At 42.6% G+C, this 25,816-nt stretch overlaps 1 protein-coding gene across 1 annotated transcript in view; it reads left to right on the top strand.

Annotated features, from left to right (window-relative positions):
• Nucleotides 1-25,816, top strand: part of ap3b2 (adaptor related protein complex 3 subunit beta 2) — a gene marked incomplete at both ends in the record, with an annotated part of 68,324 nt that overhangs the window by 19,267 nt on the left and 23,241 nt on the right. The window contains 14 exons of the mRNA XM_084168392.1: nt 9,052-9,127; nt 15,258-15,332; nt 16,392-16,487; nt 17,227-17,387; nt 17,516-17,582; nt 17,846-18,028; nt 18,135-18,341; nt 18,447-18,544; nt 19,921-19,975; nt 20,148-20,219; nt 20,325-20,387; nt 20,575-20,707; nt 24,227-24,336; nt 25,134-25,310. Coding sequence (XP_084024518.1) covers nt 9,052-9,127; nt 15,258-15,332; nt 16,392-16,487; nt 17,227-17,387; nt 17,516-17,582; nt 17,846-18,028; nt 18,135-18,341; nt 18,447-18,544; nt 19,921-19,975; nt 20,148-20,219; nt 20,325-20,387; nt 20,575-20,707; nt 24,227-24,336; nt 25,134-25,310 — 1,573 coding nt within the window. The remainder of the gene's footprint in view (nt 1-9,051; nt 9,128-15,257; nt 15,333-16,391; nt 16,488-17,226; nt 17,388-17,515; nt 17,583-17,845; nt 18,029-18,134; nt 18,342-18,446; nt 18,545-19,920; nt 19,976-20,147; nt 20,220-20,324; nt 20,388-20,574; nt 20,708-24,226; nt 24,337-25,133; nt 25,311-25,816) is intronic.

The following is a 25,816-nucleotide window of genomic DNA, read 5'->3' as shown; positions in this document are numbered from 1 at the left end:
GTGGGCAACAATAAACTTGTGTGAGAAACAATACTTGTGCATTTTTTATTTAGCATATAGTCATTATTATTGTACTTTTGGAATGGTTTTAGAATGATTTACTAAACTGTTCTCTTTTCCTGGATATCTATGCTTTTGACGGTTTACACTTCAAATTAGCAGACCTACAGGTGGGTGGATATCCAGAAAGACGGATGGACTACCCTGGTGTAAATACAGTACCAAACAAGTCGGTCCAATTACACAGATCAGGTCAAATAGTTTTATTAGGGTGATAAACAAGTATACAAGGTAGTCTCTGTAACCTTCCTCAAAATAACATAAGCACAGTGTAAGGGAAATATTCTGATAAAATACTGAACTGATATCACCCAGACCAAGGAAGAATTTACAAAAAAATACTTACAAAGATATCACCAAATGGCATACCAGTTGAGGTATACCAAACCTTTTTTCATGTACTCAGAGGTCAGTTATTAGCATGTTTTAACCACTCCTATAAAAATGGTCGACTATCAGATACTCAGCAAGAAGGTCTGATTTCACTATTACTGAAACAGGATGCAGGTGGTAAATATAAAGATCCAATCCATTAAAAAAAGGCCCCTTACACTTCAGTGTTGTGACACAAAAATTATAGCAAAATGCATAGTGCATAGAATAAAAAAGTTATTGCCAGATATTATTCATACTAATCGGACAGGTTTTTTACATGGACAACAGAACACTATGAAAAATATGGGAGACCAGGACTGGTATTCATAACTGACTTTGAAAAGGCCTTTGATAAAGTACGACTGGAATTTATATACAGTGGGGAGAACAAGTATTTGATACACTGCCGATTTTGCAGGTTTTCCTACTTACAAAGCATGTAGAGGTCTGTAATTTTTATCATAGGTACACTTCAACGGTGAGAGACGGAATCTAAAACAAAAATCCAGAAAATCACATTGTATGATTTTTAAGTAATTCATTTTCCATTTTATTGCATGACATAAGTATTTGATACATCAGAAAAGCAGAACTTTATATTTGGTACAGAAACCTTTGTTTGCAATTACAGAGATCATACGTTTCCTGTAGGTCTTGACCAGGTTTGCACACACTGCAGCAGGGATTTTGGCCCACTCCTCCATACAGACCTTCTCCAGATCCTTCAGGTTTCGGGGCTGTCGCTGGGCAATACGGACTTTCAGCTCCCTCCAAAGATTTTCTATTGGGTTCAGGTCTGGAGACTGGCTAGGCCACTCCAGGACCTTGAGATGCTTCTTACGGAGCCACTCCTTAGTTGCCCTGGCTGTGTGTTTCGGGTCGTTGTTATGCTGGAAGACCCAGCCATGACCCATCTTCAATGCTCTTGCTGAGAGAAGGAGGTTGTTGGCCAAGATCTCGCGATACATGGCCCCATCCATCCTCCCCTCAATACGGTGCAGTCGTCCTGTCCCCTTTGCAGAAAAGCATCCCCAAAGAATGATGTTTCCACCTCCATGCTTCACAGTTGGGATGGTGTTCTTGGGGTTATACTCATCCTTCTTCTTCCTCCAAACACGGCGAGTGGAGTTTAGACCAAAAAGCTCTATTTTTGTCTCATCAGTCCACATGACCTTCTCCCATTCCTCCTCTGGATCATCCAGATGGTCATTGGCAAACTTCAGACGGGCCTGGACATGCGCTGGCTTGAGCAGGGGGACCTTGCGTGCGCTGCAGGATTTTAATCCATGACGGCGTAGTGTGTTACTAATGGTTTTCTTTGAGACTGTGGTCCCAGCTCTCTTCAGGTCATTGACCAGGTCCTGCCGTGTAGTTCTGGGCTGATCCCTCACCTTCCTCATGATCATTGATGCCCCACGAGGTGAGATCTTGCATGGAGCCCCAGACCGAGGGTGATTGACCGTCATCTTGAACTTCTTCCATTTTCTAATAATTGCGCCAACAGTTGTTGCCTTCTCACCAAGCTGCTTGCCTATTGTCCTGTAGCCCATCCCAGCCTTGTGCAGGTCTACAATTTTAACCCTGATGTCCTTACACAGCGCTCTGGTCTTGGCCATTGTGGAGAGATTGGAGTCTGTTTGACATTGCTAACGTTAGCTACCTTTATGGCTGACGACATGAATATTGTAATATGTATAACATTTTTTGTACCTCTTCTTAAGACATTGTTGCTCAAATGGAATTGAGTTATCTTCAATTACCACAGCCACAAAGTCCAAATCGACTACGCTGGGTTTTACGCTGGGTTTCACGCTGGGTTTCCACTAGATAACACAGCCACAAAGTCTCAGCGCGGCTGCTGATGCTAAGTCATCCAATGTGAGCTGGGGTTTCTGGGATATCGTGTTCAAATCTAGAACAAATACTGCATTCTTGCCAGAGGGAACTCCAAAGACACATGTACACACAGTTACACTGTGCAAGTTTAAGAAAGGGAAGCATAGAAATAGCGCACATAGAGCAGATTTACTAGAAAGTTACAGCTTTAAGTAACATTGGTACAATGTCCTACACCACATTGCATTGCAATGCTGATGAATTTGAATGTGCTTGAGTGTTGAAGGCTTGCATCCTAACATCCCAGTAATTATTATAATTAACAGAGAAGCGGAAACAGCAATATGGTCAAATATGGTCATTCAAACTCATACTGCAAAATGGGAATGGCCTTGAGCATTATTACTGGAAGAATGCAAAGTGCTCTTCAAACAAACTACATGTTAGGTCAGAGTTTTGTTTGTATGAATGCCATGCAGTAGTCTATTGATCAGAAATGGCTTATACATTGACCTTGTCCCCAGGCTCAATTGGTTCAACAGAGAGAGAGCCGGCTGGGGGGACGAGATTACTTATACATAGGGTAGTTTACTGGAATAAGTCATCTCATGAGTTTCTGCCAAACAGGTAAGATAATCAGGCCATGGTTAAAAATGATCAATTGTTCCTGTTCTCATAGGACTTGTAGAGAATCTCTGTGTTGTATATAATCAAACCAATTTGGAAGATATTGTGTGTGTGTGTGTGTGTGTGTGTGTGTGTGTGTGTGTGTGTGTGTGTGTGTGTGTGTGTGTGTGTGTGTGTTCGTGTGTGTGCGTGTGTGTGTAGGGAGGTGAGGGGGCAGAGAAAATGTCACTTTGGATCCCCTCTGCATGACTCTAAGCCCACACGTGTTGCAGCTAGTCTGTCCCCATTGCAACTCGCATGGATGACAGATGAACAAATCGCCCTCACCCTGGCCCAATGAAAAACCCATCTCCTTTCACATTCAGCGGGCTCTCAGCAAATGGGGCTGCTATTTAGAGAAGAGGTGCGTCCCAAGTGGTACCATATTCCCTATTTAGTGTGCTACCTTTGACCAGGGCCCATAGGGCTCTGGTCAAAGGTAGTGCATAGGGAATAGGTTGCGATTTGGGATGGAGCCAAGGTCTTTGCTTCTTTGCTTCCCAAATGGCCCATGAACCCATTAAGACGACGCAGATCAAATAGCTACATATTAGGAATTTTACAGAGCCGTTTCAGGCTGGCCCGGACCGACTATAAATGTATCGATGTGATATCATCCTCTTTTTGGATAGAATTAGAGTAGAGTTTTTCTTCCAATGGCTTTCTTTATGCATGGGTGTAACGTTGTAAGCTTTTACCACATAGGACTGTAGGTGCGATATTGAGAAGGTACTGCTACAGTACAGCATGTATAGATTAAGAGAATGGGTCCTAGCACTGAACCCTGTGGGGCACCGCAGGTTATGGACTCCTCCCATCTTGTCTTTCCAATGATGAGGTATTGCTTTCAGTTAGAAAGGAAGGTACAGTACATCCAAACATATTACAGGGGCAGGGGACTGCCTACAAACAGATAGAATGAACAATGACAAGCATTTACAGTAAATTGACATAAGTCGCAATGCACTCTGGATGATTTTAGGCGTAACTGGTAAATGATACCGTAAATTCTAAATGAACTTTGGTTTAACAGTACATTACTGTAAAAATTTGCGTTATTTCGAATGGTACTGTAATTCCACCCCACAGAATACAGTACCCTACCGTATTTTTGGAGCGCCAAAAACGTTTTGACCACTAGTGGGTGCATGATATTGTTGTTTCTGGCTCATTAACATGTTTTTAGGTGTGCCTTGTAAGAGGCTACATTTGTTGTACCCGTTAGTGAGAGTGATGTCCCGGTTGCCTGTAAGTTACCTTAAAACAACGATACCAAAGATTACGGTAAGAGTATTTGTTAATGTAAAACGACTACAGTAGCATTATTGGTACGGTAAATCAGTTACAGTAACAGTATTGGATACCGTAAAATACTGTACGGTAACATACGGTACCTTCTTTAACGGTAACATACAGGCAACTGGCTGCCAGTAAGTTACCGTAAAGTGTCTGTAGAGTACACTGTTGAGACTATCAGCAAATGAGCAGGCATCCGTGCTCTTTTTCCAGTAATATATATAGGCAGCTTTTAAACAGGGCATGGTCAATGCCAAATCAGTTATGGTTGTAAAGTGTTATAACTCTTTCACCATGGGGCAAACCTGCACACAGTGCACAAATTACGGGGGATCATGAGCTCCCCTAAATGCAACAAAACTCAAACTTTAGTCAAACTTTAGTCTCTAACCATTCTCCTTGTTGTTTAAAATGCAATTTTGTACTGCTATTCTACAGTGGCAAATATGAAAATAAAAGCTTATTCCAAATTAAACAAACACCCCCACATCTCTGTCATGGTTTAACCCAGTGACACAGTTGGTTTAGGTTCTTTCAATTACATTTTACATTTTAGTCATTTAGCAGACGCTCTTATCCAGAGCGACGTACAGTTACTGAGTGCATACATTTTTCAATCGCATTCATCTCCTGTCTGCCACTCTCTCTCTGTCTTCCCACTGGGCACAGACATCAATTCAATGTGTATTCCACGTTGGTTTAACGTAATTTCATTTGAAATGACGTAGAAACAATGTTTATTCAACCAGTGTGCGCCCAGTGGGTTGAGCTTTCGCAAGCAAACTTGCAACATTGTGTCCACTGGGTCCTGCCCGCTAGCAAACTTGCAACATTGTGTCGACTGGGTCCAGCCCGCTAGCGAACTTGCAACATTGTTTCAACTGGGCCCTCACAGTTTTCTGCACGGATGAGCTCGGGACAGACAAAGCTGTACTTGAATCCAGTATTTCAACCCCTTTCCAGGTGTCACAACTTTTATTTTAACAAAAAAGGTACATTTGTCAGCCAAACGCATCAATGAATTCAGGCTACAAGAGTGTAGGCCTAATGACAGTCGATGAATGTCATTACACTTTTTGGTGTTTTGTAACAGATGTCTCTTTTCATTGATCAAATGGCGGGTGCACAGTGCACTGTTTGGATGCTGGAATTATTTTGGAGTGGACAAATGTGCGCAGGTAGCCTAATTTTTTTAATGATTTGTTTGACAATCAAATGAGAACATCATGACTGGTTGGGTTAATGCCACATCAAAGGTAATACATGTTTACCGTTTAAATACATGTCTTTACTATTAAGCCCATAACAAACAAAAAAAAGCACGCGCAAATAGGAAGTCCCTTGAAAAAAATGTACACCCCCTGAATGTCACAGTATAATTCACACTTTGCCTGCATGTCCTATCTCTTATGTGAAATTATTTAACCGGGGGATCTTACTAACGACTCCATTGATCAACTCATGACTGTTGCCATAGAAACACAGTGTGTGTTTTGTCTTTCACATAAACTATTGAGTGTTGTGCTGTGGTGTTGGACTGTCTCTCAGGGCCTGTTTGGACATCGCCCCCAGCCAAGTGTGAATAACGGGCTCCAGGAGAGCTCTGTTTGTGTTTGTGTGTGTGTGTGTGTGTGTGTGTGTGTGTGTGTGTGTGCGTGCGTGCGTGTGCACGTGTGTGTGCGGGAGCAGGAGCATTTTTGCGTGCCATCGTGTTGATGCCTATTTTTGCACTATTCAGGCTTAATTCAGATTAGTATTTAACAGTTAGTGAATATATCCATGTAGACTTTGAAGGAGGGGGAATTAGATTGTGAGTTGCTTGGTCTCGTGTTGTCCCTCTGCATTCTACCCACGTTTCTCCCATATTTAGCTCACCATAGGACTACATTTAAAACCACTGTCTTCCATGCTTTCCTTACGGACAGTCGTGTTTATGATTTATTGCTTTATTGCCCCCCTACCTTACACTAGGGTGGAGGGGGGGGGGCACACTGGTAATGATCAGAGATGATGACCAACCCAAACTAATCACTTAACTACAGTGGGGAAAAAAAGTATTTAGTCAGCCACCAATTGTGCAAGTTCTCCCACTTAAAAAGATGAGAGAGGCCTGTAATTTTCATCATAGGTACACGTCAACTATGACAGACAAAATGAGAAAAAAAAATCCAGAAAATCACTTTGTAGGATTTTTAATGAATTTATTGGCAAACGATGGTGGAAAATAAGTATTTGGTCAATAACAAAAGTTTCTCAATACTTTGTTATATACCCTTTGTTGGCAATGACACAGGTCAAACGTTTTCTGTAAGTCTTCACAAGGTTTTCACACACTGTTGCTGGTATTTTGGCCCATTCCTCCATGCAGATCTCCTCTAGAGCAGTGATGTTTTGGGGCTGTCGCTGGGCAACACAGACTTTCAACTCCCTCCAAAGATTTTCTATGGGGTTGAGATCTGGAGACTGGCTAGGCCAATCCAGGACCTTGAAATGCTTCTTACGAAGCCACTCCTTCATTGCCCGGGCGGTGTGTTTGGGATCATTGTCATGCTGAAAGACCCAGCCACGTTTCATCTTCAATGCCCTTGCTGATGGAAGGAGGTATTCACTCAAAATCTCACGATACATGGCCCCATTCATTCTTTCCTTTACACGGATCAGTCGTCCTGGTCCCTTTGCAGAAAAACAGCCCAAAAGCATGATGTTTCCACCCCCATGCTTCACAGTAGGTATGGTGTTCTTTGGATGCAACTCAGCATTCTTTGTCCTCCAAACATGACGAGTTGAGTTTTTACCAAAAAGTTATATTTTGGTTTCATCTGACCATATGACTTTCTCCCAATCCTCTTCTGGATCATCCAAATGCACTTCAGACGGGCCTGGACATGTACTGGCTTAAGCAGGGGGACACGTCTCGCACTGCAGGATTTGAGTCCCTGGCGGCGTAGTGTGTTACTGATGGTAGGCTTTGTTACTTTAGTCCCAGCTCTCTGCAGGTCATTCACTAGGTCCCCCCGTGTGGTTCTGGGATTTTTGCTCACCGTTCTTGTGATCATTTTGACCCCACGGGGTGAGATCTTGCGTGGAGCCCCAGATTGAGGGAGATTATCAGTGGTCTTGTATGTCTTCCATTTCCTAATAATTGCTCCCACAGTTGATTTCTTCAAACCAAGCTGCTTACCTATTGCAGATTCAGTCTTCCCAGCCTGGTGCAAGTCTACAATTTTGTTTCTGGTGTCCTTTGACAGCTCTTTGGTCTTGGCCATTGTGGAGTTTGGAGTGTGACTGTTTGAGGTTGTGGACAGGTGTCTTTTATACTGATAACAAGTTCAAACAGGTGCCATTAATACAGGTAACGAGTGGAGGACAGAGGAGCCTCTTAAAGAAGAAGTTACAGGTCTGTGAGAGCCAGAAATCTTGCTTGTTTGTAGGTGACCAAATACTTATTTTCCACCATAATTTGCAAATAAATTCATTAAAAATCCTACAATGGGATTTTCTGGATTTTTTTTTCTCAATTTGTCTGTCATAGTTGACGTGTACCTATGTTGAAAATTACAGGCCTCTCTCATCTTTTTAAGTGGGAGAACTTGCACAATTGGTGGCTGACTAAATACTTTTTTTCCCCACTGTATATGCTGAGTATACAGTACCTCTAGACTGGAGGTTATATAGGCACTTATAGTAACAATGAGGTAGATTGGAAAGCTTCATCCCTCACATCTAAGCCTGTGATAAATACTGAGATGGTCACTGCACTTCTAATTGAATAATTCACATAATTCATATCTATAGTCTAGCTTTTTTTCTATATTCTGAATAAACCATTTACCCAAATTGTCATTGATATACTGTTTAATATCTTCAAATACTCCATAGCATGGGATTAAATGTGACCATTGTGCTGTCACTGGGACTGGCTTTGTGGCTTTACTGAACAGGTAGTCTCTCGGGACAGCCTTAAAGGGGCAATCCGCAGTTGAAACAATAACAAAGCGGCCACAATACAGAGTAGAGCCATGGTGAGTGAATGAGTCAAGCCACTGCAATAACATGCTTCGCAACTCAGGGTACAGTGTCACAAATAGGTTGGGATTGCTGCTTGAAAGATTTCAGAGTTAGTTTAATATTGTAAGACTCATGGCTCTATTCGATCAAGCCTACATTGCAATATTTATGTAGCATGTCAACTATAGTCTTTCGTGGCCATCCTTCCAAATCTCGTCTTATGGGTCGTTCTAAGAATAGAGTACATTTTATGTCCCTTCGATTTTTTAAAGTAAGAATTGTGCACCAATATTGAATTTTAAAAGCCTGTTATATTAAATGAAGTACCCTTTAAAATAGACCACATGGAAAGTTCAATACATTTTGATATGAATAAAGACTTGCTAAAGTGCAAAAACTCTGGATTTTGACATGTCCCTCGTCCTGTTTTTCCGACATCTATTTCAAAACGGAAAACAAAGATGAGTGCTTCTTATTGAACAAATTCAGATGGTTTCGTGCCTACTGAACAGGACCCGGAAGTATCTCGTTACCCATCAGCTGCCGTGGTTACATGCTCGAGGTAGAAGTTGCTCTCAACCACAGACATAGATGTCTGTTACTGTGATCAACTGGGTGTGAAAACGGGGTCATCGGCACTCCGCAAACTGTGTTAGCCTGCTGAGCTAAAGCCTTAGGAATAAGCTCAGGAAGCTAAAGTGAGTCTTCAGGTCTCAGACAAGGTTGCTCCTCACACGTGTCCTTTACACCAGAAAGTGGCTAGTCTGGATAACTTTAGCAATTGAAGACTCTTCCTTCTTCTTCCCACAGACATGATGACTTGAAGGAGATGCTGGACAGCAACAAAGACTCCCTGAAGCTGGAAGCTATGAAGAGGATTGTGGCTGTGAGTACTGCTGTCATCATCTCCACTGTCAACCACCACCATCTTCAAAAAAAAACTCACTGGGTGAATCTCAGAAGTCTTTCCTTGATTACTCAGGAGGAGGCGAGGAATCAAGCACATGAGGAATCTTTGGAAAATACTTTCAAAATTCTTTCTCTCTCTCTCTCTCTCTCTCTCTCTCGCTCGCTCGCTCGCTCTCTCACTCTCTCTCTCTCTCTCTCTCTCTCTCTCTCTCTCTCTCTCTCTCTCTCTCTCTCTCTCTCTCTCTCTCTCTCTCTCTCTCTCTCTCTCTCTCTCTCGCTCCCCCCACCCCCCCTTACTTTCAAATCTGCTTTCAGAGCTTATGCTGTAATTTTGAAATTTCCACCCCATGTCCGAGGTAAAGTTTCAGATCTTACTCTTTGAGTAATTCTGATTTCTGTAAATACACATTGCGGCCCTCAAGGCTCAAAGTAGCATCATAGCCCACAATATTTAGGAAATCATAGATGGCATTTATCTTCTATCCATCTATATCTTCTATCCTTCTGGTGGTTGATAAATGGTCTTAGTCCTAGCTTCAACAACCATCAGTAGGTGTTAGTCTTCTAACTCGTTGTCTGAGTTACCCTCCCGACTGTCCCAATTAGCCCATACGTCAGTGGCACCCTTTGCATTTTCCAATCGACATCTATTATGAATACGGTTGCTTTAAAATATTCATGATATTAATTATGTAATTGTAAAGGCAGAACAGTTTATTTTCTGGAGTACATTTTCTGCTACTGTCGAAAATGTGCTTGCAATCGAAGAGGGCGTACTCCTCATAACAAGAATAGCCTGAGGGATTGAAGTTGAATATCTGCCATTCCTAAGACTGAACCCAGGCATCCCATTAAAGACGACAGCTGTAAGAGAAAGCGAGAGAATATTCATTATCGGTGTCAGTTTCTTACTACTGAAGCAGAGCAGCCATCACTGCATAATTTATATCTGAGAAGCGTTAGAGAGGTGGAGGGAAAAATTTTGCTAGGCCGAGTAAGTTTGTGGCCAAATATAAGTCTGATCAACTGCGAATGCAGGTTGCCGCCACCAGTACTGTTACGCAAAGTATAAGGTTTCATGTTCTACTTTGATGACAGTATAGGAGAATTGGTTAACATCTTTTAAAACCCCCATGCAGTCTTTATTTTATTTTATTTTGTATCATCACTGTATGTCTAATAAACCACTGGGTGTGTTTATTTAATGAAAATAACTCCAAATACAGTGGGGGAAAAAAGTATTTAGTCAGCCACCAATTGTGCAAGTTCTCCCACTTAAAAAGATGAGAGAGGCCTGTAATTTTCATCATAGGTGCACGTCAACTATGACAGACAAATTTAGAAAAAAAAATCCAGAAAATCACATTGTAGGATTTTTTATGAATTTATTTGCAAATTATGGTGGAAAATAAGTATTTGGTCACCTACAAACAAGCAAGATTTCTGTCTCTCACAGACCTGTAACTTCTTCTTTAAGAGGCTCCTCTGTCCTCCACTCGTTACCTGTATTAATGGCACCTGTTTGAACTTGTTATCAGTATAAAAGACACCTGTCCACAACCTCAAACAGTCACACTCCAAACTCCACTATGGCCAAGACCAAAGAGCTGTCAAAGGACACCAGAAACAAAATTGTAGACCTGCACCAGGCTGGGAAGACTGAATCTGCAATAGGTAAGCAGCTTGGTTTGAAGAAATCAACTGTGGGAGCAATTATTAGGAAATGGAAGACATACAAGACCACTGATAATCTCCCTCGATCTGGGGCTCCACGCTAGATCTCACCCCGTGGGGTCAAAATGATCACAAGAACGGTGACCAAAAATCCCAGAACCACACGGGGGGACCTAGTGAATGACCTGCAGAGAGCTGGGACCAAAGTAACAAAGCCTACCATCAGTAACACACTACGCCGCCAGGGACTCAAATCCTGCAGTGCCAGACGTGTCCCCCTGCTTAAGCCAGTACATGTCCAGGCCCGTCTAAAGTTTGCTAGAGTGCATTTGGATGATCCAGAAAAGGATTGGGAGAATGTCATATGGTCAGATGAAACCAAAATAGAACTTTTTGGTAAAAACTCAACTCGTCGTGTTTGGAGGACAAAGAATGCAAAGTTGCATCCAAAGAACACCATACCTACTGTGAAGCATGGGGGTGGAAACATCATGCTTTGGGGCTGTTTTTCTGCAAAGGGACCAGGACGACTGATCCGTGTAAAGGAAAGAATGAATGGGGCCATGTATCGTGAGATTTTGAGTGAAAACCTCCTTCCATCAGCAAGGGCATTGAAGATGAAACGTGGCTGGGTCTTTCAGCATGACAATGATCCCAAACACACCGCCCGGACAACGAAGGAGTGGCTTCGTAAGAAGCATTTCAAGGTCCTGGAGTGGCCTAGCCAGTCTCCAGATCTCAACCCCATAGAAAATCTTTGGAGGGAGTTGAAAATCCGTGTTGCCCAGCGACAGCCCCAAAACATCACTGCTCTAGAGGAGATCTGCATGGAGGAATGGGCCAAAATACCAGCAACAGTGTGTGAAAACCTTGTGAAGACTTACAGAAAACGTTTGACCTGTGTCATTGCCAACAAAGGGTATATAACAAAGTATTGAGAAACTTTTGTTATTAACCAAATACTTATTTTCCACCATAATTTGCAAATAAATTCATTAAAAATCCTACAATGTGATTTTCTGGATATTTTTTCCTCAATTTGTCTGTCATAGTTGACGTGTACCTATGATGAAAATTACAGGCCTCTCTCATCTTTTTAAGTGGGAGAACTTGCACAATTGGTGGCTGACTAAATACTTTTTTTCCCCACTGTATATATTTTTTCATTTAGCTTAGCCTCCTTATATATATATTTATATACACAGCCCTGATTGGCGGATAGGATTGTCTAGACCAGGGGTGTCAAACATACGACCCATGGGCCGGATCCAGCTTTCAAATTAATAAAACCAAATTGAAACTGTGTAGAAATGTTAATGGACCTCTATTCATACCGTTTCTTGACTGTGTCCAGCTCGCTAATAATCACCAACTGCCAGGGAGCATCGAAAATTCCCAAAATGATGGATAGAGGACTATTTGTAGCAAATGTTGAAGGCGAGGAAATATAACTAATTTTCAGTGCAGCCCTCCGGACCTCGTTGAAGACCAAATGTGGCCCCCAGGGCAAAATGAGTTTGACACCCTGGTCTAGACTCTAGAGCCTACCCCGCTTACCCCTTCAAAGTAGGAGGATACATATGCAAATAAAATATGTGATGTCATGCTGTGGGTCTCCATCCCACCTGAACAGGCTGAAATTCCAGGTGTAATTATTTTTTTTAGCTCTTACACTAAAAGGGCATTATCATCATTTTCACAATTTCAGTGTTATTTCAACCTCCATAGTGTGGAAATACCATAAAAAATCTGAAAAAATCTAGTTTTTGACTGCACTGCCCCTTTAAAGGTAGATTCAACGATATGACATCATCATACACAGCAGGGCAACTTCCTATTACAGACATCAACAATAAAAAGCATGAGCTGATGCACAGCCAAGAATGTTTGTAGAGTTGCTGACTAACAGAGAGTAAACTGTAACAATTTAAACATTGTTTATTTCATTATATTTTTATGCTGACATCAACAATTACAAACTTCATATCTAATAAGAATACTACTAATTGGCTCAGCCCAATGTGGGCTTAAGGGGAATAACGGCAAATTTCGAAAATGTGTCTTTGTTCTGAAACCTCTGACTCATTGTTAGACTGTCTGTCAAAGTGTGCACATCTTTCACTCAGGGAGCGTGAGGTAGAGCTAGATCGAGAGCTACGTCACAGGGTTATACAGCCCCCCACTCACTGCAGTGCTAGATAGAACTTTCTGGAATAACGCAAATCTATTACAAATATAAACGTTCTGTCACAACTAAAATACTAAATTGGGGAAGTCCAATCGTTTGTGAGATATGGCATATACATTTTATTTAATACATTTGGATCGCTGGGTTCCACAGCGACATCATTTAGGAGATAAATGTTGTGAGCACAGTGTTTCTGATCAAATCAACAATTATCTTCTAATGTATTTGTGTGGCTATGATGCCATCTTTAGAGCACAGGATTTTCTGCTTGGTTTCCAGAGCATTGAAAGAGAGATGAAATAGGCTACTACCGAGGTCTGATGATGCTTCTGACAATATAGTAGGCTAAAAGGCGTGTTGTGTTGGGTTGGGTGATGTGCTAAATTCTGATGTAGGCGATTCTGAAAACTGCCGGTGTGATGTGTTTTATTAGCAGCCCTCTCCTGTGTGTCTTGTTGCATAAACTGGTTGCTTTTTCCTCCTTGATTTTTTACATTTACATTTTAGTCATTTAGCAGACCCTCTTATCCAGAGCGACTTACAGTTAGTGAGTGCATACATTATTTTTTTATTTTTCATACCCCCGTGGGAATCGAACCCACAACCCTGGCGTTGCAAACGCCATGCTCTACCAACTGAGCTACATCCATGCCGGCCATTCCCTCCCCTACCCTAGACGACGCTGGGCCAATTGTGCGCCGCCCCATGGGTCTCCCGGTCGCGGCCGGCTACGACAGAGCCTGGATTCGAACCAGGATCTCTAGTGGCACAGCTAGCACTGCGATGCAGTGCCTTAGACCACTGCGCCACTTGATGGGCAGAGATCTCAGAAAAGGTCAAATTGTGAACCCGTGACCCAAATGTATCACTTAAAATGTATATGCCATATCTCACAATCGATTGGACCTTCCCAATTTAGTATTTTTGCGGTGACAGAACGTTTATATTTTTCGTAGATTTGCGTTATGCAAAGATATATCTAGTGCTGCAGTGTGTGGAGGGCTGTATTAACCCTGTGACGACCTGGTCTCAGAGCAATTAGTATTATTCTGTACGTAATTCTGAGAAACTCCATTTAGTGGGATATGTTACGTTTGGTATGGTTACATAAGACAGATGATTACTTAAGGCAAAAACAAAAGGAGGGTGGTTGGTCGGGGTGGATAAATTGGAGTATAATGTGAACGTCTAGCAACTCGTTGCGAGTTCGAATTTCATCACGGACAACTTCACCATTTTAGCTAATTAGCAACTTTTCAACTACTTACTATTTTTTAGTTACATTGCATTACTTTGCATTAACCCTCGAATCTCATCACATACAACTTTAGCATTTTAGCTCATTAGCAACTTTTCAACTACTTACTACTTTTTAGTTACTTTGCGACTACTTAGCATGTTAGCTAACCCTTCCCCTAACCTTAATCCTTCACCTAACCTTAACCCTTTTAGCTAACCCTAACCTTAACCCTTTAACCTAACTCCTAAACTTAACCCTAACCTTAACCCTAACCCCTAGCCTCGCTAATATGAATTGTAATTCGTAACATATCATACAAAATGGGTGATGGTCATCCACTAATTAATAGAAACCATACAAAACGTAACATATCATACTAAATGGAGTGTCTCGGATTTACGTACAGAATGCTCTAGCTCTACCTCGCTTTCCCTGAGTGAGAGAGGTGCGCACTTTGACAGACAGTCTAACTAGGAGTCAGAAGGGTTTAGGGACATAGACAGATTTTCTAAATGTGCCGTTATTCCCCTTTAATGTTTCAAACAGGAAGTGGCTGTGTATGATGATGTCATATTGCTGGGTTTACCTTTAAAGCTGGAATCCTTAATTGCTGAAACTGCCATGTCAGTTTGGGATATCACAACAACAGAGTTATTGCAAACAACAAACACTGTTTTTTTTCTCTCCAACATCATTGCATACACGATAGAACAGCAGAAAATGTACTACAGTGGAGGCTGGTGGGAGAAGCTATAGGAGGACGGGCTCATTGTAATGTCTAGAACGGAATACATTTAACCATATCAAACCATATGTTTGACTCCATTCCATACGGATATGATATCTTTAAAGCCCACACTGTCATTTGAGATTCAGGCTACTGTCTCCTGCTATGCATTTGAGTGTTCATAGTTTCTCACTAATCAAATAACATACGGCTAAATTGACGGTTTTGACAATGCAGTCCAGTGTGTGACCATTCTGTACTATGTTTGTGATCTCCAGATGATCGCCAGAGGGAAGAATGCCTCAGACCTCTTCCCAGCCGTGGTGAAGAATGTGGCCTGCAAGAACATTGAGGTAAGTCTTGGAGCCAGCCAGCCATCCTACATATACCGTAGCATGAAGTTGAGGTCACATATACATTAGACATTGATCGCTTCAATACATTTTTATGGGGGGTATTGTCTGGCCCGAGTGTTACTTTTTGGATCTTTGAGCCGTGCATAGGCCTATATATCGAACTGTTAATACCTACATTGGAGAAATTGCCCGTTATTTTCATTTAGTTAATTATCTCAAGCAGACAATGAAGCAAACAATATAGAGGCACAAGAGTAATTGAAGGCTTGGCTATGTTTAGGTTGTCTTGCATCTAGACTGAATGTTGCTCTGTTTCATGTGAAACGAAGTGTGGATGCGAGGCAAATATTAAGGTGTTGGTTTTGCTTATAGACTGCCAATGAATTAATAGAAGCATTGTAGACTGATAATTGGCAGGTTTTGGGAGATATATCCAAAGGTGTGTTGTACTGTCATGTCTCCCCCCCCCCCCCTCTCTCCTCTTCCCCTCTCTCTCCTCTTCCCCGCTCTCTCCTCTCTCTCTCTCTCCTCTCCTCTTCCCTTCTCTCTCCTCTTCCCTTCTCTCTCCTCTTCACCTCTCTCTCCTCTCTCTCCTCTTCCCCTCTTCCCCTCTCTCTCCTCTTCCCCTCTCTCTCCTCTTCCCCTCTCTCTCCTCTTCCCCTCTCTCTCCTCTTCCCCTCTCTCTCCTCTTCCCGGCTCTCTCCTCTTCCCCTCTCTCTCCTCTTCCCCTCTCTCTCCTCTTCCCCTCTCTCTCCTCTTCCCGGCTCTCTCCTCTTCCCCTCTCTCTCCTCTTCCCCTCTCTCTCCTCTTCCCCGCTCTCTCCTCTTCCCCGCTCTCATCTTCCCCGCTCTCTCCTCTTCCCCTCTCTCTCCTCTCTCTCCTCACTCTCTCCTCTTCCCCGCTCTCTCCTCTTCCCCGCTCTCATCTTCCCCGCTCTCTCCTCTTCCCCTCTCTCTCCTCTCTCTCCTCACTCTCTCCTCTTCCCCTCTCTCTCCTCTTCCCCGCTCTCTCCTCTTCCTCTCTCTCTCCTCTTCCCCTCTCTCTTCACTATCTCAGGTGAAGAAGCTGGTCTATGTGTACCTGGTGCGCTATGCTGAGGAGCAGCAGGATCTGGCTCTGCTGTCCATCTCAACCTTTCAGAGAGGCCTGAAGGTCAGTCACCTTGCCCATAACCACAGATCTAGGATTAGATACCCTACCCCTGATCCTAACCTTAACCATTGGAGGGAGACAAAGATATCTGTCCCTAGACCTGTGGTCAGTGGCAACTTCTATCTACTCCTCTGGAGTAAAGGTGGTCCATTAAGTTGGGAACACACGACATGATGTCAGAAATCCTATGGTGTTGTTATGACGAGACGAAGATAGTTCTAATATCAAAGTCGTAAGATGTATTTATTTTTGCTTCACAAACACACAGCAGGAGCAGGGGATTTCTCTCCAGCCATTTTACAATAACCATCTGTTTCACATGCTCTCCTAGCTGAGAGGAGATACTAGCGGAGGTTAATAAAATCTCTCTCACAGATTAATAGCCAATCGATAGTTAATTCTGAGATTAGAGTTCTCAGTTTTTTGTCACTTTATCCTCGCTGCCACATGTAAGGCAGCAACAACAACACAACTAGGTCCAAAAAGTTTGAGGCTTGACACATGTAGCATATCAGTAGGTTTCTCCATGGTTGATGGTCATGCTATTTGTGACACTTCACTGAATCCACACTGGACCTACAGAGCCTCCCAGCAGTAAAGAATAGCCATATGTGGACCTTCCAAGTGAGGTGCTTGAGGCATCACTACAGACCTGGGTTCGATCCCGGGCTGCGTCACAGCCGGCCGTGACCGGGAGACCCATGAAGCGCTGTCTCTGTCTCTCTCTGTCTCTTTCTAGGACCCTAACCAGTTGATACGGGCCAGTGCTCTGCGTGTGCTCTCCAGCATCAGAGTCACCATCATCGTTCCTATCATGATGCTGGCCATCAAAGAGGCTGCCTCCGACATGTCCCCCTATGTGAGGAAGACGGCCGCTCACGCCATCCCCAAACTCTACAGGTATAACAGGGAGGGGGGTCTGTGTCTGTACGAGAGAGAAAGAGATATAGACAGAAAGAGAGAAAAGAAAGAGAGAGAGAGAATCCAGCTCCTTGTCTTCCTGACACATGTCTCCTGTCTCCTCTCAGCTTGGACCCAGAGCAGAAGGACTGTCTGATTGAGGTCATTGAGAAGCTCCTGGCTGATAAAACCACGGTAGGTGAAATATTTTCCATTAGCCAACCCTGTATGCCCTTTACAAGGGAAACTATGACTGAAAACATAAGCTCAGGTAAATCCATGTTCTGCTTTGGACTATAGGTGGCATTACAGGCTTGGGTGAATGGTACCGTATCAGGTTGTGTTAAGTGTGAAAATGATACTTACATGCCTCTGCCAAAGTAAACATATGGGCGTTTTCTGAGCTTACGGTATTTACAGGACTTACAGAATTTCTCTCCCTCTGACTGTGCCTGCAGCTAGTGGCAGGTAGTGTTGTCATGGCCTTTGAGGAGGTGTGTCCTGAGCGCATAGACCTGATCCATAAGAACTACCGTAAGCTGTGTAACCTGCTGATCGACGTGGAGGAGTGGGGTCAGGTGGTCATCATCAACATGCTCACGCGCTACGCCCGGACGCAGTTCCTCAACCCCAACATGAACGTGAGTACAGTAGATCCCCACATACTGTGTCTTCGTGGTTGTGTGCGTGCGTGCGTGTGTGTGTGTGTGTCTATGTTACTCCACTCATCCCTCCCTCTCTCTATAGGAATCCCTGTTGGAGGAGGGTGGTGGAGAGAACGCCTTCTATGGCTCTGATAATGATGATGACACCGAAGATGAGGAAGACGAGGAGAAGGAGAAGAAGAAGACTGAGGCGACTGCCATTGTCAAGAGGAAGCCTTACGTCATGGACCCAGACCACCGGCTACTACTGAGGAATACCAAGCCCCTACTGCAGAGCCGAAACGCAGCAGTGAGTATAATACTACTATTACTACTCCTACGACTTCTACTACTACTACTACTACTACTACTACTAATTATTCTTTCTCTCTTCCTCCTTCTCTCTTCTCTCTAGGTGGTGATGGCTGTGGCTCAGCTATATTTCCACCTGGCACCCAAAGCGGAGGTAGGCGTCATTGCCAAGGCTCTGGTGCGCCTCATGAGGAGTCACAGGTCAGTGTCACCTGTCTTTCCCATTGTCTTCCCAGAGATTTAGTCATTGTAACCGACGCGTTGCCATGAACTATCTATACTCCGTACAGAGTTGTCATGCTATCTGACGTGAGACAGTGCTCTCTTTCCATTAGAGAAACTCAACACCCTGTTCTAAATTTCTTATAGAATTTGAATATTCTCTTATCAACTACATTGTCATAACTTCTATGGTTATATTAGTCTCGTTAATTTACAGATGTAGGGTCTTAATTTGACAAGTTTCTCACAGCAGCAAAATAATCCTGCAGCAACAGGAAATGGGAATTATTATGTGGATAATAATTAATGGACATTATTGCAGGGGTTGATACATTTTTTGTTAGAGCAAATCAATTCTGACATTTTAAGGTGGAAATCGCTAACTTTAGAAGCCTTTTTAAACCTTGAATACACTACAAGTTTGCATTTCCTGCAGCGCAGGAAAATAATCACACGACAGGGTGATCAAATTAAGATCCTACACCTGTACATCAGAGTTTTTATATTGTTTGAATGTGTTTGAGTATTATTATAATTTCAATTGCAGGGTGTCACAATAGCCTATTCCTTTAAATAATATTCTCATTCTCAGATGTAATATAACTCTAATAAAAAAAAAATTACATTTTTTTGTCATTTAGCAGACGCTCTTAGTGCATACATTTTTTTTTTTTTTTTTTTGTATGTTATTTTTATCTTTTTTATTTTATTTTTATACCCCCCGTGGGAATCGAACCCACAACCCTGGCGTTGCAAACGCCATGCTCTACGAACTGAGCTACATCCCCTGCCGGCCATTCCCTCCCCTACCCTAGACGACGCTGGGCCAATTGTGCGCCGCCCCATGGGTCTCCCGGTCGCGGCCGGCTACGACAGAGCCTGGATTCTAACCAGGATCTCTAGTGGCACAGCTAGCACTGCGATGCAGTGCCTTAGACCACTGCGCCACTAGAGTCCACATAAATGGGACCATAGAGAAGAACAGGCACAAACAGTAAACAATGTCAAAAAAGCAAGGAAATTGCTGTGTCTCATCCTGTCTGTCTAACCCCTGCTCTTTAGTTTATTTATGGTGTTGTGGAGCTGCGTGCACAGTGATGAGGTCATCAGTCAGCAACGAGGGAATTTCACCATGAAATTGCTCAGAGAACAGGCTACATCCATCTGCCCAGGGATGACTTCAGTATTGTCACTGTGTGACGTGACAACAGCTACATCTCATAGTGTGTGTTTGTGTGTGTGTGTGTGGAGAGGCAGCTGCATGCAATTAATTATATTCATGTTCTCTCTCACTCTTCCTGCCCCCCCCCCCCCCCCCCCCCCCCCTCCCCCACCTCCTCTCTATCCCCATGTAGTGAAGTGCAATATGTCGTCCTTCAGAATGTGGCAACGATGTCCATCAAGAGAAGGGTGAGTCATAACTCCAACAATATCTCCAAAGGGTGCAAAAGGGGGCTGTATTGAATGGTCAAATGGATTCAAGATTGTTTAGGGGCTGATTTGTTTGGCGCCTCAGAGGTACTGCATGGGGTCTGCAGCACAATCTAAAATGATACATGTTATTTGTCTCTGTGTTTCCCAGGGGATGTTTGAGCCATATCTGAAGAGTTTCTACATCCGCTCCACAGACCCAACCCAGATTAAAGTCCTCAAGGTGACCAAACACCTCTCACATTGACATGCATTCCTTTCATGTTACAGTATGCTGCGACAAGTTGACATTTCAGAACTTTAATCATAGTCTTGATTGTTTTGACAGCTGGAGGTTTTGACCAATTTGGCCAACGAGACAAACATATCCACCATCCTGAGAGAGTTTCAGGTACAGTAAAATGGATAAGACTTCTGTCACCGTTTCCAGGTTAGCTTGACTGCCATTTGTGATAAGGAGGATCATTTGTTTTGCTTTCCTGTGTATTTGGATACATTTGTCACTAAGGGGTGCATGGAGGTACAGTACAGGTCTGCCTACAGTGGCTTAACTTCACTCCATGTTTTCTCTCTGGCAGACGTACATTAAAAGCAATGATAAAGATTTTGTGGCTGCTACCATCCAGGCCATCGGCCGCTGTGCCACCAACATTGGGGAGGTGAGGGACACCTGTCTCAACGGCCTGGTGCAGCTGCTGTCCAACCGCGATGGTGAGTAGACCTAACACTCTTCCCGTTCAGACACGCATTACATTTTTGCATTGTTATTGAGACTTCTCTTACACCAATTCATAGTTTGCCAATAGTCCAGAAGCAAGTCTATTCATGCAACGCATCCCTCAGGGACACGCCACACCACTAAGTCCATACATGGAATGTACATAGATGTCAACAATAGAAAGTATAAAAGAAAAGAGGACAAATGTTTTTTGAAAAACTAAAGTTAAGGCATTCAGTGAGTCTCAGAAATTCAGTGTGTGAAATAGATCAAAGGTCTTAATAATTCTGCATATCCCCATGATTTTATTATTCTCGTTTTTTTCTTCTTACAGTAACTATTAACAGTTGAACAGGGGGATGTTCATTTTTTCCACTTTGACCATTAAACCAAATCAGATCTTAACGGTGTTATATACTCATTTCAACCAAATCTTTATGAATGTATTTTCTCAGAGAAAAGGTCAGTCTTTCCATCACAAAGACCTCATGTATCACATTTTTAGTCATTTAGCAGACACTCTTATCCAGAGCGACTTGCAGTTAGTGAGTGCATACATTTTTTGTATATATATATATATATTTATTTTATTTTTTAAATTTTTTATACTGGCCTCCCGTGGGAATCACATCTATCCAATCATTGAACATGGGTGCCTCCGGTTGTAACCATTTTCTAGTGAGGGCTTTCTTACTTGCTACTAGAAGTATCCCAATCAAGTGTTTGTCTAAAGCGTCCCTGAGATCAAATGTAATGTTCCCTAAATACAGGGCCTCACCTCTGAATGGGACATCAACACTAAATACGTCTACCATGCGTTTATGCACATCCTGCCAGTATGGGACAAGTTTAGGGCATTCCTAAAATATGTGGTAATGGTTTGCTTCTTTAGGCCCGCATAATCTCCAACACGCCATTCCATTACCCAGATGTCTTTTCTGTAGAGCAATAAAGAACTGCATAATATTTTTCCATCCAAATTCCCTACAAGTCAAATAGCTTGTTGATTTCCATTGTAATTGGCATAGGGTTTCCCACTCATCCACAGAAATGACCATGTTACCCTCCCTTTCCTATTTCTCCTTCTATATACAGTATAGTGTATTTTCAGATTTGGACTTTGTATAGCCATTGTATAGCCTGGAGATAGTTTTGCTGCATGTTTCTGATTTATAAGCAGATATTAATATTTGAATATGCCATGTTCTATAGTCTCCGAGTCCTCCACCTTTATGATTTCATCAAATTGGTGACATATTTTGAGATATTAATGGGAATCTTGACATTCTAATCCTTGGCTCTCTCTTAGTACCGTACTTGAAAGCTTTGAAGTGCCCCCTTGTGTACTAAAGTACAGAAGGCTGAGAGGCCTCTTGTTGCCCATCCTTTAAACTGAAATCTCATCTATCTTCTCTCCTCCCTCCATTTCCATCTCTTTAATGTGGTTATTCTGTCTAATCCATTGACTCAGGGGTTCTATAAATAGGGTGAAGAGGGGCGAGGTCAGGCATCCCTGTGTCAAACCCCGTTCTTATACAAATGGGTTTGAGAGGTCACCATTGATTTTAATTATTGCTGATGGTCTATCATATAATGCCTGAAATGCTTTAATAATGTCCTCATGGAATAGATACAGGCCCATCTGACAGAATCAAAGGCCTTCTCAGCATCCAGGCACAATACAATGGCTTCTACCTTATTCCCTTGGATATGTATGTAATGTGTAATGTTCATCTAATGTTGTACTGAGTGTGTCTGTCGGATAAAGCCTGTCTGGTCTAAGTGAATGAGCTCTGGTAAGATATTTTATATTCTTCTGGTTAGAATAGATGTGTATAGTGTAATCCAAATTTAGGACCGTGATCTGCTTTATTGGCCACAATCTAGTCCATCGTTCCCTTCCATCTGTATAACTGAACTGAGGAGGGGATCTCACCTTTCTGAAATGCCCAGTTAAAGGCTGCAAGTAAACTTGGGATAATCTGTTCTCTAAATGATTTATACCATTCAGAGGTGAAACCGTCCGTACCCAAGGATTTGTTTGCTTTTAGACTAGTCATAGCTGTATTTAATTCCTCTGTTAATTTCTGAGATTAACATCTCATTCTGTTCTTCATTGATGGTGGATAAGTTCAGTGAGTTAAAAAATGTGTCTATCTGTAAGTCATTGTCAAAGTGTGGTTGGGAGTGTAGGATTCTGTAAAACATTTCAAAACTATCTTGTATCTCTTCTACTTTATGTTCAATTATTTTTGTTTGGGGGTTCCTAATCTTGCAGACAGTGTTATCTGCTTGTTGTCCCCCACAAGGAAATCAAGCAACAATTTTCCCATAAGGACCTATAAACTCAGTCCATTAAATTTTCTGCAAATTAGGCTTTTTGATTTGATTGTTTTTCTCTCTCTCTCTCTCATTAATCCAAGCAACCTACATTTGAATAATTGTCACTAATTGGCCAAGGGGGGGGGGGGGGCGCTGCATCATTCGTGGAGGACTGTTGCCTTGTTATTTTCTCAGTCTAAAGGCTAAAAGTTTCATAGACTTACTGCCTACTTTATAGGACCTCTGTTTGAGGAATAGAAGCTTATTTTGTATTTCTTGTGAATACATTTCTTCTATTTCATTCTTCATCTTTTTAATTTTTTGTTTCACCTTGGGATCTAGAGTGTTATGAGCCCTTTGTAATTGTTTTAACTGAGATTGCAGTTTATTAAGTTTCTCTCGTCTATTCTTCTTTAAAAGAGATGTAGAGGCGATCATTTCCCCCCTCATTACAGCTTTGCATACATCCCAGAGCACAGACGGTGACACCTCACCATTGTCATTCTGTTCCAGATAGGTTTAAATTTCCAGTTTCATTTGTACTTTCGTCTGTGGGTTATTCAGAATATTTGAGTTCAACCTCCAGAGAGTCGATCTTGGTCTATTATTCAAACACATGGACGTACAATGAGTATACCAAACATTAGGAACACCTTCCTAATATTGCGTTGCACCTCCCCCCTCCCTTTTGCCCTCAGAACAGCTTCAATTTGTCATCGAATTTACTATACAAGGTGTCGAAGGCATTCCACATGGATACTGGCCCATGTTGACTCCAATGCTTCCCACAGGTGGTAGAACATTCTTGATACACACGGAAAACTGTTGAGTGTGAAAATACCAGCAGCGTTGCAGTTCTTGACACAAACTGGTGCGCCTGGCACCTACTACCATACCCTGTTCAAAGGCACTTACAGTGCATTCGGAAAGTATTCAGACCCCTTGACTTTTTCCACATTTTGTTACGTTAGTCTTATTCTAAAATGTATTAAATTGTTGTTTTCCTTCATCAATCTACACACAATACCCCAGTTTTGGGTTTGAACGTACATTCATGTCGCCTCCACATATCAGGATTCCCTGTGCTTCAGCTGACATCATATCAAACATTTCCTCTCAAAGACCAATGTGATATAACAAAAGTTCAATGAAGGTTGTTGAATAACAATGTGAACATGTGTCGGTTGCAGAGTTAGTGGTGGCCGAGTCAGTGGTGGTGATTAAGAAGCTGCTGCAGATGCAGCCCGAGCAACACAGTGACATCATCAAGCACATGGCCAAACTCACCGACAACATCCAGGTACGTGTACATAGGCCTCTGATCTTAACCTTGACCCCATAGTGTAACTACATGAGGTGCTCTTTTTCTTGTCATTGTTTTTGGTTGTTGTTGTTCATATTTGTCCCTAAACCTTCACAACAGTCCTGCTTGGTTGTGCTGGTTCATTTGTCCCTAAACCTTCACAACAGTCCTGCTTGGTTTTGCTGGTTCATTTGTCCCCAAACCTTCACAACAGTCCTGCTTGGTTGTGCTGGTTCATTTGTCCCCAAGCCTTCACAACAGTCCTGCTTGGTTGTGCTGGTTCATTTGTCCCCAAGCCTTCACAACAGTCCTGCTTGGTTGTGCTGGTTCATTTGTCCCCAAAGCATCACAACAGTCCTGCTTGGTTGTGCTGGTTCATTTGTCCCCAAACCTTCACAATAGTCCTGCTTGGTTGTGCTGGTTCATTTGTCCCCAAACCTTCACAACAGTCCTGCTTGGTTGTGCTGGTTCATTTGTCCCCAAGCCTTCACAACAGTCCTGCTTGGTTGTGCTGGTTCATTTGTCCCCAAACCTTCACAAAAGTCCTGCTTGGTTGTGCTGGTTCATTTGTCCCCAAACCTTCACAACAGGCCTGCTTGGTTGTGCTGTCAGTTTGTTTTGATTAAGCAACAAATAGGCACTTTTGTTGAAAAAACTAATTGTTAATTGTATTGTGTTACTATTGTATTATGATTGTATTTCAGAAATTGTAACATATGACCAATAGCCAGAGCTAGCTCTTCCACTTGATCCATCCTGTTTGCCCAATGTCCATGCTCTGTCTGCCTACACAGGTGCCCATGGCGCGGGCCAGTATCCTGTGGCTGATCGGGGAGTACTGCGAGCACGTTCCCAAGATCGCTCCGGATGTCCTGAGGAAGATGGCCAAGACCTTCACCAACGAGGAAGACATCGTCAAGCTGCAGATCATCAACCTGGCTGCCAAGCTCTACCTGACCAACTCCAAACAGGTGATGCAGTTATAATGCATTTAAGACTTGTGATGAGCATGTATGACCCCATTATAATGTCTTATAACATCTCCTGGCTGCCAAACTCTACCTGACCAACTCCAAACAGGTGCCAGCATCTACACTGAATAAAAATATAAACACAACATGTAAAGTGTTGGTCCCATGTTTCATGAGCTGAAATAAAAGATCCCAGAAATGTTCCATACGCACAAACAGCTTAAATCTCTCAAATTTTGTGCACAAATTTGTTTACATCCCTGTTATTGAGCATTTCTCCTTTGCCAAGATCATCCATCCACCTGACAGGTGTGGCATATCAAGAAGCTGATTAAACAGCATGATCATTACACAGGTGCACCTTGTGCTGGGGACAATAAAAGGCCACTCTAAAATGTGCAGTTTTGTCACACAACACAATACCACAGATGTCTCAAGTTTTGAGGGAGCATGCAGCTGGCATGCTGACTGCAGGAATGTCCACCAGAGCTTTTTGTAAGAGAACT

Source organism: Coregonus lavaretus (assembly GCF_964263955.1).
Source record: "Coregonus lavaretus genome assembly, chromosome: 9".
NCBI lineage: Eukaryota > Metazoa > Chordata > Actinopteri > Salmoniformes > Salmonidae > Coregonus > Coregonus lavaretus.
This window is presented reverse-complemented; position numbering and strand designations above follow the sequence as displayed.